This window comes from Geotrypetes seraphini, chromosome 2, assembly GCF_902459505.1.
Source record: "Geotrypetes seraphini chromosome 2, aGeoSer1.1, whole genome shotgun sequence".
In the NCBI taxonomy this organism is placed as follows: domain Eukaryota; kingdom Metazoa; phylum Chordata; class Amphibia; order Gymnophiona; family Dermophiidae; genus Geotrypetes; species Geotrypetes seraphini.
Window position 1 is genome coordinate 67,659,197 of NC_047085.1, and position 16,676 is coordinate 67,675,872.

Sequence of the window (16,676 nt, forward strand, 5' to 3'; positions counted from 1 at the left end):
GATTACTATGAAGCCAGAGATGAAAAACTAAGATTAATTCACTTAATCCTTCTGACCCCAAATCAGGAGATCATGCTAGTTTTGCTTCATTTCTAGTAGGGAGGTTTGGTTCATTATGTAACCATATCTTGGTTTTTCAACTTTGAGTTTTATGGAAGTTTCACAGAACAATACAGATTGAAAAATAGTTTGACTTTAGAAAATAAATGCAGGTTTTGCAATTTGTTTTGCAGGTATTTACACAGCCAATTAAATTTAATAGGATATATGGAAATTTTGAATTGATTGATGAAAATTCTTTAAATCGGAAGGAAAAACTTAAAAATATAATAAAAGAACATAAGGCCAGACATCAGAGAATAAGTTTTTCTAAAGACGCCCCTACCGACTCACTTTATACTGTGAAGGTAAGAGCTATTTTGGATTATTGTATTCTGTTCCTATCCTTTCTATTGACGGTGATAAAGTTCATTTATTTGGGAAAAAGATGTCCAATTGTTTAAAGGATGAAGAATATGGTAAATGGTTTACCATTCCGGGAAATGGTAAAGACCCTCCTCTTCAACTAAAGGTCACCCTCAGTCTACACCAGTGGTCTCAAACCTGCGGCCCGGGAGCCACATGCGGCCCGCCAGGTACTATTTTGAGGCCCTTGGTATATTTATCATAATCACAAAAGTAAAATAAAACAGTTTCTTGATCAAATGTCTCTTTAGCTATAAATGACAATATTATTATTAAGACTTAGCCAAAAGGAAAGATTTATAAACTATTAGAGTTTTACCTCATGCAAAATTGTCATTTCTGTAATAAGACTAACTATTTTTTCTGAGGCCTTCCAAGTACCTACAAATCCAAAATGTGGCCCTGCAGAGGGATTGAGTTTGAGACCACTGGTCTACACCCAACCCCTTAAACCCCACCTCTATCCTTCTTTCTCCCTTCTAATCTTCTGCCTAAATTTCTGTATAGTCCACTCTCAGCCTATACTCAAATAACTTGTATCTAAACTAAACTACTTATATTTAAACTACTGTTCTTAATTTGCTGTATAGTCCCTATATTTACACTGCTGCACAATCTCGTATGTCCAAGTATTTAAATCTACTGTATAATCTTGTATGTCCAATTCACTCCATTATGAATGTTTACTTGTAAACCGTTCTGAGCTACTGGGAGGATGGGATAAAAATCTAAGGATAGGCAGTTTTGCTAATAAATAAATATTAGTAAAACTGAGCCACCTCCAAAATTGCATGCACCCACACATACAAACATTTGAAATAATGTCTGTGATATTAGGGAGGACAATTTTCAAAGCCAATTACTTGAATAAACTTGCTGAGTATATGCAGTCAACTTGGCATTGGTACTTTTAACTGGATTGTGAGGAGAAAGAGGTTTATACAAAGGCATGTTTAGATCTGGTGTGTTGATTTCCATTGAAATTTCTTCCAAGGAAAAGCCAATGTAAGGTATGTGGGTTCTTGTATTCACTTACAATTTTCACAAGTGCTAGGGAGGTAAAGTTCCTAGATGAAAAGAAGGACTACTTCATAGAGCAGCTGGTTAAGGAACCAATAAGAGGGGGAGTGATTCTAGATCTAGTCCTTAGTGGACCACAAGATCTGGTGCAAAAGGTTCATGATGCTGAGGCCAGTTGACAACAGGGATCATAACAAATCAAATTTGAATTAATAAATGAAGTAAGTTACACACAGGAACTCCACTGCATTAACATTTAATTTATATTTTTATGTTCTTAAATTTAAAAAAGGAGACTATGATAAAATGAGGAAGATGGTAAAAATAAAAAACTAGGGTTGTACAACAATTGAAATTTTTAATTGCATAATTAATTGCATAATCCAAATCTAAAAGAGTTGAAATCATTTTACCATGTACAGTCCTGCTAAAAATAAAATCTGATGATTTTATTTTTATAATCTCCCTTTCCCTCCCCTCCTCTCCATGGGCACCATCTCTTCCCATCTCTCTCCCCTTTTCCTCTCCTCCCCTTTAACACTTTTACAGAAGCTCAAATATTGTAACACCTCTACAGAAGCTCATGCAAACCTACAGAGCAAGGTTTTGGGCCCAGTGCATGCTTTCAGTGCAGTGGCAGCCTAGGCAAGTTACCAGGGCTACAAGGGGCAGGGAGAAGGAATACTAGGGGAGAGGGAGAGAGGGAGAGGCTGGAGTGCAAGGTGAGGTATGAAAAGGTGCTGGGGAAAAAAGAGATATAGAGAAAGGTGTGGACTGCAAAGGAGTGGGGAAACAGTTAATCGTGTTAATGATTTAATTTGCATTAAAAATTTAACATGTTAATTGTGTTAAGTTAAATGTGCAGCGCTAAAAACAACCTTAGGGGAACAACTGCAAAGGTCAAAATTTACATCAGGAATGAATGTTAAAAAATATCACCCTGGGAGTCCATATCAAATATATTCCATGCATTTAAAAGGCTTAAAGGAGGCCAAACAACAGTGAAATAATGAAGAAGGCTATTGGAGCTAAAAAAAAACATCCTTTCATAAAATGGATGAAGGATCCAAATAAAGATAATAAGAAACAGCATATGGAATGACAAGTCAAATGTAAGAAGCTGATAAGGAAGACAGACTTTGAAAAGAAGTTTGTCTCCAAGGAAAAAATACATAATAAAAGCAAGAAGCTATCAGAAATTATATTTAAGGGTGATGAGTTGGAGAACCTGAAATAAAACTCTATAAACCGGAAGATGTAAAAAAGGTAAATTAGCAAACTAAAAAGTAGGAAAACACTTAAACTGGATGGTATACATTTCAGAGTATTGATAAAATTAAAAAATGAAATTGCAAAACTATTATTAGTAATTTGTAACTTTAAAATCAAGCATGGTGCTTGAAGATTCGAGGGGGGGCCTATGTAATGTCAGTTTTTATGGTTCAACAATTTTTATTGGTGTTTAAACAAACAGCACCAGATATACAAAAGGTGACATCAATAGCTAGTCAAAACATTTGATAAGAAGAAAAGGAGGCATACACCAACAATTTCAAGAAATGTATCCCTCCTCAGTCATACTATGTGGAAGCCAAACCAAGAAAAGGAAAAGGAAAGGGTTTCATAGGTGACCCAGGAAATTATAGACCGGTGAGCCTGACATCGATGTTGGGCAAAATGATAGAGTCTATTGTAAAGAAAAAAATTACCGAACAAATACATAAGCATGAATTAATGGGACACGCCAACATAGCTTTTAAAAAGTTTTGATATGTCAGAATATGTCAGAATGGGATACAATATCAATATCAAATAAGATATAATTTCATCTTACTTAAAGCTTAGCCGTACATACACACAATAGATTAAAAAGATAAACATATAGAGGGGCATTTTGGAAAAAAATGTCCAGCAGTCCAGTAGAGAAAATGTCCATTTCAGATTCTATCTTTTATTTTTGAAAATGACCTATGTAGACACATATTGGTCCTTAGTATGTCTATCTTATTAGGCTATTTTCAAAAATAAAAACGTCCACATGAAAAATGCACAAAAGCAAGTTTTACAGACCTACCCAACTATCTTGGCGGCAGGGGAATCCCCATCAGCTGAGCTGGGGGGATCATCTGATCAGTTTGGGCAGCTTTGGGGCACTTAGATGCAACTAAAACAGATCTAACTGCTGGTGTCTACGTTCTGTTTAGGATGTCCTGGGAAAGCTTTTCGCTGCAGGACGTCCAGGTCTAAGCTCACCTGATGTCCACCCATAACACACTTCTCAACATGCCCCTTTGAGCTCTAGATGCACAGTGGCCTAAAAGTACTGCTGGACGTCCAGAAACTCAGTTTCAATTATCAGCACTTGGGCCACTCATTCAACATATGCAGTATTAGAGTCTCCATATTATGCCCCTTTCTGAATCCTGATTACACTGAGTGTAAAACATCATTCTTAGCAACAAAATCTCCTACTTGCCTCAAAACAATCATCTCTGTCACTTTTGCTGCTAGACATAGATTAGAGATAGCCCTATAATTTGACACATTCATACCATTACCCTTTTATTGACTGGGTGAACCACTGCCTGCCAAATCTTAGGAACCACCCCCTCTTCTAAACTCTTTACTACATCCCTTATAATTCTTCCATTAACCCTACCTTAACCCTTCTAACCCATTCTGCTGGAACAACATCCAGTGCTAATGCTCCATATAATCCCCTAAATGATTCTTTAAAAAAAAAAAAATAAACCTGCAAAGAAGGTACATTAAAATCTTCTAAAACTCCCCCCCCCAACTCCTGGAATCCCCCCCTGTTCTACTACTATTTGTAACCCTGATTCAGCATTAAGATCCTTACTCAAATCCTCCACCCTAGTTAAAAAAAAAAAAAAGCGCCAAATCTGGAGTTGGAGTAGGTTGCAGTCCTAAATTTCCAGTACCTCCTGTTAATGAACGTGCTGGGTTTGGGGCATCCTTTATTAAGTGATGGCAGTATATTGTTTTTGCCTGTTTTACCTCATGTGCATAATACCACCGCATGTTGTTATATTTTCCCAAGCTCTCCGCATCATATGACTTTCTCCAAAAACTTTCTGTTCTCCTACTCGTAAATTGTCTTTTTAACAGCACTAATCCCACATGATAGCATGGGTTTAGTCTACATTTATACTCTCCAACCATCTCATCCACAACTATCTGCAATCCCTGCACCCAACTCTCTGCCTGCTCCTCTAATGGTAGTTCTCCAAAACCTCCTGGGAAATACTGCTTCAACAGGAGTAAATTCTCTATATCAACTGCAGAGTAATCTCTATAAGCCTTTTCTCTTCTAAGCCTCTCCCTTTGTTCTTTTGTAACCTTCCCCACTAAAAACACAAACATAAAATGATCAGTACATGGGAGGGGCCTCGTTAGCATCTGCATTTCTGTTTAAAATCCTGTGTTTTAGGATAGCTGCTGATCTGGGATAGAGCCAGTATTTCTGACCTACTAGTTTTCAGCCATTGTGTCTGCTGATTAGGTGTAGAAAGGAGGGGCTCTGATTTACTACTAAGGTTAACTGCATTATCTTTGGGACAGTGCTGTGAAAGGGACTGCCCTGTGAACTTCTAAAAGCTAAGTTATTCAGAATTTCATATTCTGCTCTTTTCACTGTTTTTCAACATTATATCTTTTTAATTTCTCTTCTCCTCCTCCCTGTTTCTTACTTAAAAAAAATAACCCTCCCCAAAAAATAAACCCTTCTCTTTCCTCTGTTAAATCTTATTTCCTCTTCCTCTTCATAGGTATAAAGGTAAGACTTATAGTCCCACCCACTCTAAGGATCACTGCTCATATATAGAGACCCAAATAATCAGGACTACTCAAATCAAGTCACTTCACAACCAATCAAGATGACCTTTATTCTATGCAATCACTGTGGTGCTTTAATTCCAAGACACACTATTTGGAGGCTTAAGGCTTGCCCCATCTGTCTTCAACTTGCTAGTATTAAGGAGGAGCTCTGCAAACTTAAACAGGAATTTAATACAATTAAAGCAGCTTCCGGGGGTGGTCACATGACCGGCTACAAGATGGCTGCTTAGCCTGCTCGCTCGCTCCAGCCTCTTATTAAATATCGGATTCCAGCCAGTTTCTCCGCAGCATTCAGGTCAGCAACCCTTTGTAAAGCATTACTAATGGTGACGAAACTCTCAAAATTGGATGGAGCGTCCCCATCTAGCTCCTCTGCTGCTCACAACGCTTCGAAGCACTCCATGCACGAGCCTCTGTCTCCCAACAAGGCCTCTGCCTCTAAGCTGCTCACGTCTTACGCTTCACTATCTCACGACCTGCAAATTTTGCAAGGTCTCATGCAGGAAAACCTAGCCACGACGGCTGACATCAAATTTGAGCTGAGTACCATCACACTTCAATTCAAACAATTTGGAGCCAGATTAGACCTATCCGAAGAATGTTTATCTGCTCACGACACTCAATTTCTGGAAGTGCAACGTGGTCTTCATAAAATGGATCTCATGCAGCGAGACCTGGATGATATGTCCAATCGGATGCGTCGAAATAACGTCCGTATTATCGGCTTACCAGAAACTAGTAAGGGAAAAGATATGCTCACATATCTGCACTCTCTTATACCATCTTTCTTAAATACTCAATTCACTCTGGCTCTAGAAATTGAGAGGGCCCACAGAGTATCCTCTGGATCACCATCACAGTTCAACTACCCTAGGCCTGTAGTTTTGAAACTGCTGAGATACTTGCACACACTACAAATTTTACAGGCTGTGAAAATTAAACAACCTCTTCTCGTTGATGGCAAAAAAATCCTCTTTGTACCAGATCTATTCAAAACCTCAGTTCAAAAGAGAAAAGTTTTTCTTTCCATGAGACCTCAACTTAAAAGCATCAGTGCCCAGTACGGATTATTCTATCCAGCTAAAATGAGAATTATCTATTGGACCACCACAAAAAATTTTGAAGAACCAGCTGAGTTGCAAAAATATCTTGACGACAATGTAGGAACTATGACTTGAATCAATTAACTCCTTTTCATCTGGTACTACTGGCTGGAAGCAAAATTGATCTCTTGATTCTTACCGTGGCTGGAGGCTCTGCTCGCTTGCTGAGTATGTCTTGTCCTCACGTGTCCCCATTTGAGGTTTTCTACTTCCTCTGCTGTTTTTACTAGCTCATTTACTGACCACCATGGCTGCACCTTGTTATTTGTTTTTTTCTTTTTGGAACCTTGTTTTATTTTTCAATCTTTCTCTTTCTTTTTGCACCTTCTTCCTTTGTATATGATGCCTTATTTTTGGATTTTTATGAGCCTAGACGCCATCTTTTATTTTTCTAAGGACATTACTCTTTGTTGACCTACATGACACTTCTCTTTAGGACATTTTTACCTATTCTTGTCATTCCAATTGCATAGTTACTATAAAGATCATCTCCCTTAACGTTAAGGGAATTTCCAGTCCTATGAAAAGAAAAAAGACACTGCATTACTTTAAACAACTAGGAGCAGATATATGTCTCCTGCAAAAGACACATAAATTTAATTGAAACGCACAAACTCTCCGGAGGTTGATACAACATTGCTTTGCTGCTCCTGCAATGGGGAAAAAAAATGGAGTCATCATCCTCCTGCGCAAATCACTCAATTTTCAACTTTCCACCCATTCATTCGATCCCATGGGCAGATGGTCCAAAATGATGGTGGTACCAAAAATTACAAATATGTTTACCATGTATCCTCTATTGTTCCCTCCTTCCTTTTATAAACAATTGGAAAAACTTCTATTCGATTTTCTATGGAACAATAAATCTCATAGAATCTCACAACAAAAGCTGAAATCTCCTAAATCATTAGGAGGAGTCAACTTTCTTAATCTTTTTCTTTACCACAAGGCCTTCCTATTGAGACAGGGAACTGAATGGTTGCATGAACTGGATGTTTATCTGTTACCTAATTGGCTGAGGCTTGAACTGGCTTTACTGTACCCTATTCCCCCCCTTAGACTCCTAGGCTCTACTCATCTTCAGAACAAACCTCGCAACCCTTTACTAGCCACTTCTCTTCAGGTTCTTAAAGACTTAGATTGCGTCCTGGAATGCCCGTGGCTCCAATCCGCCTTTTGTCCTATTTGGAGGAACCCTAAACTAATGATTGGGAAAAAATCATTTGTCAGGTCTTCTTGGATCACTGATCAGATTTGGGACATTGCCTTATTATGTCATTCTGATGGATCCTGGCTCACATTCCATGAATTACTGTGTAAATTTGACCTACTGGACTCTCAATTCTACCAATGGTTACAATTGCATTCGGTATTGCGGAAATTCAATATTTACCTGAGGAATACTAATCACTTGCCTACATTACTCACTCTTTCCAACCAATTTCGCACATTGGGACATTCAGTATCCAAATATTATAAACTACTTAAAGATATATATTATCCACTCCCTCCATCAGACTCTTTCCTGGAGTTCCCCCTATACAGACAATAGCTTGTTTGCAGTTTTAACTCATTCTTTCTTCATTTGGGACCCCTGATGAAGGCGTGTTTTCCGAAACAAGGACCATGTCGGGTCCACTTGTTTGCTTTTAGGTGATGTTTTTAACCGCATTTTATCTATTGTTATAATAAACTTTGCCTGCATCATTGTAAGCCCATCTGCAGTTTTCTTTGTTTTGGTTTTGCCTTTGTATTCCTGACTGCAGACCCTTGTTGGTTCTGCCCTTTGTTGTTTGGACTTGCAAAAAAGACACCGGCTTCCTTAAACATTTACTATTTCTCTGTCCATTCATACAGACTTACTGGTCATCAATTTGGAATACTATCTGCTCTTTATTTCACATCAATGTAACCTTCTCTTACCAAATGCTGCTACTTAAATCCTCTGCTCTTCCTTCCCACTTATCACCGGATGATGAATACCTTTTTGATGTCCTCATTTCTTTAGCCCTGAAAATCCTTCTCAGCTCCTGGAAAGACCTTTCTAAGGTGTCTATGGCCCAATGGTGGAACATTGATATGAGGCTTACTTAGCCAAAAATGTGATAGATTTCCACAGTTCCTAAGTAAGTGGAGTTCTCTTAAACTTTACCTGCAAGGCTCCGACTCTTAATTTCTCCTTCTGTTTCACTTTCTCTTCTTTTTCCTTTGTTTTCTCTTTTTTCCTTTTCCTTTCCTACCCATGCCATAGAATTAAATACCGGTTCTTGTTCTATGTTGGTGTTTTTTTTCTTTTTCTGGAAAATTGTTACACTCATGTAAGATTTTTCTGTACATATCCTGTTACAAATGTAGATTGAAGACCTGTTTATTTAATCTGCCTTGTCAAGTATTTTATTGTGCTTCGATCTTGCATGGTTTGTTATTACATTATCTATGTTTCTTTTGTTTTACAAAAATTTTCAATAAATAAACCTTGACTTAAAAAAAGCAGCTTCCATCACTCCACAAAATCATACCAACTTACCACCTCTACCTCAAAGAATAAAACAGCCCAGGAATAAATGGGTCACAGTAGGCTCAGGAAGACTGCGACATGTAACACAGAAACATCCACCTTCACAAATATTACCTCTACAGAATTCCTTCGCTCCACTAGTGCACTGTGATACTCAAGAAAACAGAAGAGAGGTGGGATTGGAACCAATGAAGGTAATTCAACAGAACAAGCGTTCCATAAGCACAAATAAAAAAGCCAAAAACAGAAAACTATTACCTTTGGGGGATTCCATCATCAGAGGCATTAACCTTGGAACATATGGTGAGGAGACCATAAGAACATAAGAAATGCCTTCACCGGATCAGACCTTAGGTCAATCTAGACTGACGACCCGCACACGCGGAGGCTAAGCTAGGTGTTCCCTGATGAAGACCTTGTTAACCCGTATCCTTCAATGTGATTTGCAAGAAGGTGTGCATCCAATTTACCCTTGAATCCCAGAATGGTGGTCTCCGTCACAACCTCCTCCGGGAGAGCATTCCAAGCATCCACCACACGCTGTGTGAAACAGAACTTCCTGACATTTGTCCTGGGCTTGATGCCCCTCAGTTTCAGTCCATGACCTCTTGTCCGTGTCACATTTGACAATGTGAATAATGATGTTTCTTGCTCTATTTTGTTGAATCCTTTTAGTATTTTAAAAGTCTCTATCATATCCCCTCGCAGTCTTCTCTTTTCGAGGGTGAACAAACCCAGTTTTCCAAGTCGTTCCTTGTAGCTCAGATTCTCCATACCTTTTACTAGTTTAGTGGCCCTCCTCTGCACCCTCTCCAGCAGGGTTATGTCCTTCTTTAGATAGGGAGACCAGTGTTGGATACAGTATTCCAAGTGTGGTCTGACCATCGCTCTGTAAAGCGGCATTATGACGTCCACCGATCTGCTCGTGATCCCCTTCTTTATCATGCCCAACATCTTGTTTGCTTTCTTTGCTGCCACTGTGCATTGAGCCGACGGCTTCAGGGTCCTGTCTATCAGTACCCCCAGGTCTCTTTCTTGTTCGCTCTTGCCCAAAGTTACACCTAACATTTTATATTCATGCTCCTTGTTTTTCCTGCCCAGGTGCATCACTTTGCATTTTTCTATATTAAACTTCATCTGCCAGATTTCCGCCCATTTTTCCAGCTGCTTCAAATCCTTCTGCAATTCTTCGCTGTCCTTTTGTGTCCCAACTGCCCGACCTAGTTTTGTGTCATCTGCAAACTTGATAATATTGCTTGTTATTCCCTCTTCCAGGTTATTTATGAAGATGTTGAATAAGATGGGCCCAAGAACCGAGCCCTGGGGCACACCGCTTGTCACCATCTCCCAGTCCGAGAACTTCCCATTTACGCTAATCCTCTGCAATCTGTTCTCCAGCCATTTGCCTATCCATCTTAGTATGTCCCCTTCTATTCCATGGCTTTGTAGTTTCCTCAGAAGCCTTGCGTGCGGAACCTTGTCGAACGCTTTCTGGAAGTCCAAGTATATTATATCCACCGGGTCTCCGCTATCAATTTGTTTATTCACCTTCTCAAAAAATTGAAGTAAATTCGTCAAACATGACTTCCCCTTCCTGAATCCGTGTTGACTGGCTCTCATCAGGTCATTATTTTCCAGGTGCTGTACTATGCTGTCCTTAATTAGTGCTTCAACCATCTTCCCAGGAACCGACGTAAGACTCACAGGTTTATAGTTGCCCGGTTCTCCCCTCGATCCTTTTTTGAAGATTGGGATGACATTCGCTATCTTCCAATCATCTGGTATTTTCCCGGTTCTAATTGATATGTTAGCTAGAGTTTGCAATAGCTTTCCAATTTCGACTTTAAGCTCCTTTAGCACTCTCGGGTGAATTCCATCTGGCCCAGGAGACTTGTCACTTTTTAGCTTGTCAATTTGGTAGTATATTTCGTCCAAATCCACGTTCACTGTGGTGAGGCATTCCTCTATTTCTCCATCGAATACTTGGACTTCCAGAAAGCGTTCGACAAGGTTCAGGCATTGTTGCAGTGTCCTCATTGGTAAAGACTGAGGCAAAGAATGAATTTAGCCTATCTGCAATCTGTTTGTCTTCCTTGATGCACCCTTTCCTTCCTTGGTCATCGAGAGGGCCTACTGCCTCTCTTGCTGGTTTTTTCCCTTTTATATATCTAAAAAAGGACTTGAAGTTTTTGGCTTCTCGTGCTATTTTTTCCTCATAGACCTTTTTGGCGCCTCTTACTACCTTGTGACACTTTTTCTGGTCGACCTTGTGACAGTTCCAGGCCTCCGTTGTTTTTTCACGTTTCCATTTTTTGAACGAGTTCCTCTTTTCCCTCACTGCATCCTTCACCTCTGTAGATAGCCAAGCTGGTTCTCCGTTGTTTTTGTTTTTTCTTCCTTTGGATATCTGCGGAATGTAGAGATTCTGCGCTTCGGTGATGGTATTTTTTAGTAGGGACCATGCTTGATTGACCGTTTGGAAATGTCCAGGATCCTCAGCTACCAGAAGTTCCAGGCAAATACTGACTATAATTAAGGAAGAAACTAAGGATTTAAATACTGATGTTGTTATCCATCTGGGAACAAATGACCTGCATAGAAAGCTTTTCGGGAGCTTGGTGAGGGCTTGAAACCTTTTGTAAAGACTTTAACTTTTTCTGAAATTCTGCCTGCATATGGAAAGGGAGAGCAAAGAGTAAAAAACACAGAGGGACTTTAATAGATAGTTCAAAGCCTGGTGGCATCAAGAAGGCTTTAGGTACATAGGAGGATGGGGAAATACATGGAAGGACAAGAAGCTATATTACGCTGATGGGCTACATCTTACTACAGCAGGAAAAAGAAACCATCTGGAGAAATTTAGACAATATGTTTCTAGGCATTTAAACTAGAAGGTGGGGGTGGTGTATGTATAAAGGACAATTATAGAGACCACCCCCGGCAAAAGAAAAGATATGATGTTAGTAAAGATTGCAACGTAAACAATATCAGCAACTCACTTCTTAGCATTGCAACAAAAAGTGAAATGAAACAAAAATCTATACGAAAAAGGAGATTACCGCTGAAAAATAGCTGGAAAGCGATGACCACAAATGCTCGCAACAAAGTTCATGATCTGCAAGCCCTGATATTAGAGGCAGATCTGGATATTGTCGCTATCACAGAGATGTGGTTCAGTGAATCCCATGAATGGTATGTAAACATACCGGGATATAATCTTTTTTAGGAAGGATAGATAGTCAAAAAGGTGGAGGAGTAGCTCTCGATGTAAAGATCGATATCCAAGCAACCGAAATGCAAGGGATCTGGGGAAAGGAAGAAGCGATATGAATTGCTCTGAAAAGAGAAGATGGAATTTCTATATATGTGGGTGTAGTCTACAGACCTCCGACTCAATCGCAACAAATTGATAAGGATCTGATTGTGGATATCCAAAAGTTTGGAAGGAAAGAGGAGGTGCTGCTAGTGGGAGATTTCAACCTGCCGGATGCGGACTAGAATGTTCCGTCTTTGGAATCAGAAAGAAGTAGGGAGATTGTAGATGCCTTTCAAGAGGCTCTGCTCAGACAAATGGTGAAGAAACCCACGAGGGAAAAAGCGATATTGGATCTGGTCCTCACAAATGAAGAGAGTATCTCTAATGTTCGAGTGGGTGCTGACCTGGGAAGTAGCGATCAAACGGTTTGGTTTGATATAACGGCTAAAGTGGACAGTGGCCGCACGATACTAAAAAGTCCTAGATTTCAAACGTACGGACTTTAATGAAATGGGAGAGTACATGAAGAAAGAGTTGTTAGGATTGGAGGACTTAAGAGAAGTGGAAAGACAGTGGTTTAAGCTGAAAGGAGCGATAAAAATGGCTATGGACCTTTATGTGAAGAAAATAAATAAAAACAAAAGAAAAAGGAAACTGATATGGTTCTCCAAACTAGTGGCGGAGAAAATAAAGGTGAAAGAGTTGGTGTTCGTGAAATATAAAAAAAATACCAAGAAGAGGAGTGCAGAAAGGACTACAGGGTGAAACTGAAAGAAGCCAAGAGAGAGATATGTTTGGCAAAAGCGCAGGCGGAAGAACAAATGGCTAAATATTTAAAAAAGGGAGACAAAATTTTTTTCAGATATATTAGTGAAAGGAGGAAGATGAAAAATGGAATTGCTAAACTAAAAGATGCTGGGAACCGATATGTGGAGAGTGATGAGGAAAAAAGCAAACGTGCTAAACAAATACTTCTGTTCTGTGTTCACAGAAGAAAATCCTGGAGAAGGACTGAGATTGTCTGGCAAAGTAACACGAGAAGATGGAGTAGATTCTGTGCCGTTCATGGAGGAGAGTGTTTATGAGCAACTTGAAAAACTGAAGGTGGACAAAGCGATGGGACCAGATGGGATCCATCCCAGGATACTGAGGGATGCTCAGAGAGGTTCTGGTGGGTCCTATTAAAGATTTGTTCAACAAATCTCTGGAGACGATAGTGGTTCCCGAGGATTGGAGGAGAGCGGATGTGGTCCCTATTCACAAAAGTGGTCACAGGGATGAAGCGGGAAACTACAGGCCGGTGAGCCTCACTTTGGTTGTTGGAAAAATCATGGAAGTGTTGCTGAAAGAAAGGATAGTATACTTCCTTGAATCTAATGGGTTACAGGATCCGAGGCAACATGGCTTTACAAAAGGTAAATTGTGCCAAATGAACCTGATTGAATTTTTTGATTGGGTGACTGGAGAGCTGGATCGAGGACATATGCTAGATGTGATTTACTTAGATTTCAGCAAGGCCTTTGATACGGTTCCTCATAGGAGGCTCTTGAACAAACGAGAAGGGCTGAAGTTAGGACCCAAAGTGGTGAACTGGGTTAGAAACTGGCTGTCGGACAGATGCCAGAGGGTGGTGGTTAATGGAAGTCGCTCCGAGGAAGGAAAGGTGAGTAATGGAGTCCCTCAGGGTTTGGTGCTGGGGCCGATCCTGTTCAATATGTTTGTGAGTGACATTGCTGAAGGGTTAGAAGGAAAAGTGTGCCTTTTTGCAGATGATACCAAGATTTGTAACAGAGTAGACACCAAAGAGGGAGTGGAAAATATGAAAAAGGATCTGCAAAAGTTAGAGGAATGGTTTAATGCCTGGCAACTAAAACTCAATGCAAAGAAATGCAGAGTAATGCATTTGGGGATTAATAATCGGAAGGAACCGTATATTCTGGGAGGTGAGAAGCTGATATGCACAGATGGGGAGAGGGACCTTGGGGTGATAGTGTCCGAAGATCTAAAGGCGAAAAAACAATGTGACAAGGCAGTTGCTGCTGCCAGAAGGATGCTGGGCTGTATAAAGAGAGGCGTAGCCAGTAGAAGGAAGAAGGTGTTGATGCCCCTGTACAGGTCATTGGTGAGGCCCCACTTGGAGTATTGTGTTCAGTTTTGGAGACCGTATCTGGTGAAGGACATAAGAAGACTTGAGGTGGTCCAGAGTAGGGCAACTAAAATGATAGGAGGCTTGCGCCAGAAAACCTATGAGGAGAGATTGGAAGCCCTGAATATGTATACCTTAGATGAATGGAGGGACAGGGGAGTTATGATTCATACATTCAAATACTTGAAGGGTATTAACATAGAACAAAATCTTTTCCAGAGTAAGGAAAATGGTAAAACCAGAGGACATAATTTGAGGTTGAAGCGTGGTAGACTCAAGAGCAATGTTAGGAAATTCAGCTTTACAGAGAGGGTGGTGGATGCCTGGAATGCTCTCCCGAGAGAGGTGGTGGAGAGTAAAACTGTGACTGAGTTCAAAGAAGCGTGGGATGAACACTGAGGATCTAGAGTCAGAAAATAATATTAAATATTGAACTAAGGCCAGTATTGGGCAGACTTGGACGGTCTGTGTCTGTTTATGGCTGTTTGGGGGAAGATGGGCTGGAGAGGGCTTCAATGGCTGGGAGGGTATAGATGGGCTAGAGTAGGTTTTGACAGAGATTTCTGCAGTTGGAACCCAAGCACAGTACCGGGTAGAGCTTTGGATTCTTGCCCAGAAATAGCTAAAAAGAAAAAAATTAAAAAATGTAAATTCAATCAGGTTGGGCAGACCGGATGGACCATTCAGTCTTTATCTGCCGTCATCTACTATGCTACTATGTATGTTACTATGTGTAGCCTTAATTTCACTTTCACGTCCTATAATAAATCCAACGTATGACCATTCACTTGAGTTGGTCCATAAGCAAAATTCTCAATTTCAAAAACTTCTTGTAATTTCAAAATTTGTTGCACCCTTTTGTCCTCAACTTCGTCAACATCCATATTAAAATCTCCCAAAATTATTATTTCAGGATAGCAGATTACTAAATCTGCCATCATCTGAAATACCAATTCTCAATCTGCTTCTGTCAGAGATGAAGGACAGTAAAACAATGCAAAATAGCTTGAAATTGGCCGATAGCAACGTAACAGTAATAATTCCAGGTAAGCATAATCATCTGTTACTTATCCGATGCTACAATTCTTAACTCACCATCCCTCCCCACCTTTTGAACATGGGAATAGGACTTGAATCCTAAAGGAGCACATTGTAACAAATATGCCTCCTTCTCTTCTCTGAGTTAGCTCCTGTTCTTCAACTAAATTAGCAATAAAAACATCTTTATGCTGAACCAATCTACAATTTACCAACCCCAACTTTAACAATTCCAGCCTTTGTGAAGGAGCTAAACTTTGATCTACTTTGACATTGCATCAGATTCTTCGGTCTTAAAATCAACAGCTGCTCTAATTGCTTATCCCGGTGCACAGAAATTGGACAAACAGCCACCTCCCCACAGCCCATCAAATCAAACAGATATAACAATCCTATAATAATCAGCAACAGATTTTGGATTTAAGAAAGGAAAATCTTGCCTCAACAATCTGTTATGTTATTTGAAGGTATGAAAAAACACATTGATATTATGCATCTGGATTTTCAGAAGGTATTTAACAAAGTACCTTTCAAATGATTCCTTAGAATATTGAAAAGTCATAGATGGGAAGAAGTGTCCTATTAGTGATTAAGACCTGGTTAAAAGATAGAAAACAGAGAGCAGGGTTAAATGGTCAGTATTCTCATAAAGAAGGGTAAATAGTGGGGTTTATTTATTTATTTATATTCCACATATCCTATGTGGATTACAAATTATTCAGGTATTCAAGCATTTTTCCCTATCTGTCCCAGTGGGCTCACACTCTATCTAATGTACCTGGGGCACTGGGGGATTAAGTGACTTGTCTAGGGTCACAAGGAGCAGTCCAGGATTTGAACCCACAACCCCAGGGTGCTGGGCTGTAACTAACCACTGCACCATACATCATACACAAAAATTGCTTCAAAACAAACAATGAAAGTAGTGTATTTTTTTTACTTATGAAGTGATTTTACCCTTTCTAATTAGGAGTAAGTACTGTATTGGCTTCTTTTTATTTTTTTAATTGCATATTTTTCATTTATATTCCATTACAGAATATAGGATATGGAAGTACAATAAGAAATAAATAATGCAGAAAAATCACTGAATAATATGATATTCCATCAAATCCACATCTAGAAAGATAATACTAAATAAATCATAGAATACTTTTAGGAAAATCATTGGCAATAAACAAAGCTGTTCGGTAATGGCCGCAAAGCCCATAGAGATTTAAAGTGCTTCAGGTCTGTTGCCGCATGGCTTTGTAAAAGAGGGGGTAAATCTCA

At 39.6% G+C, this 16,676-nt stretch overlaps 1 protein-coding gene across 3 annotated transcripts in view; it reads left to right on the plus strand.

Moving 5' to 3' along the window:
* RGS22 (regulator of G protein signaling 22) overlaps positions 1-16,676 on the plus strand; it is a 475,118-nt gene that overhangs the window by 35,698 nt on the left and 422,744 nt on the right. For all 3 annotated transcript variants that reach the window (XM_033934655.1, XM_033934656.1, XM_033934657.1), the window contains exon 4: positions 234-407. In XM_033934655.1, coding sequence (XP_033790546.1) covers positions 234-407 — 174 coding nt within the window. The remainder of the gene's footprint in view (positions 1-233; positions 408-16,676) is intronic.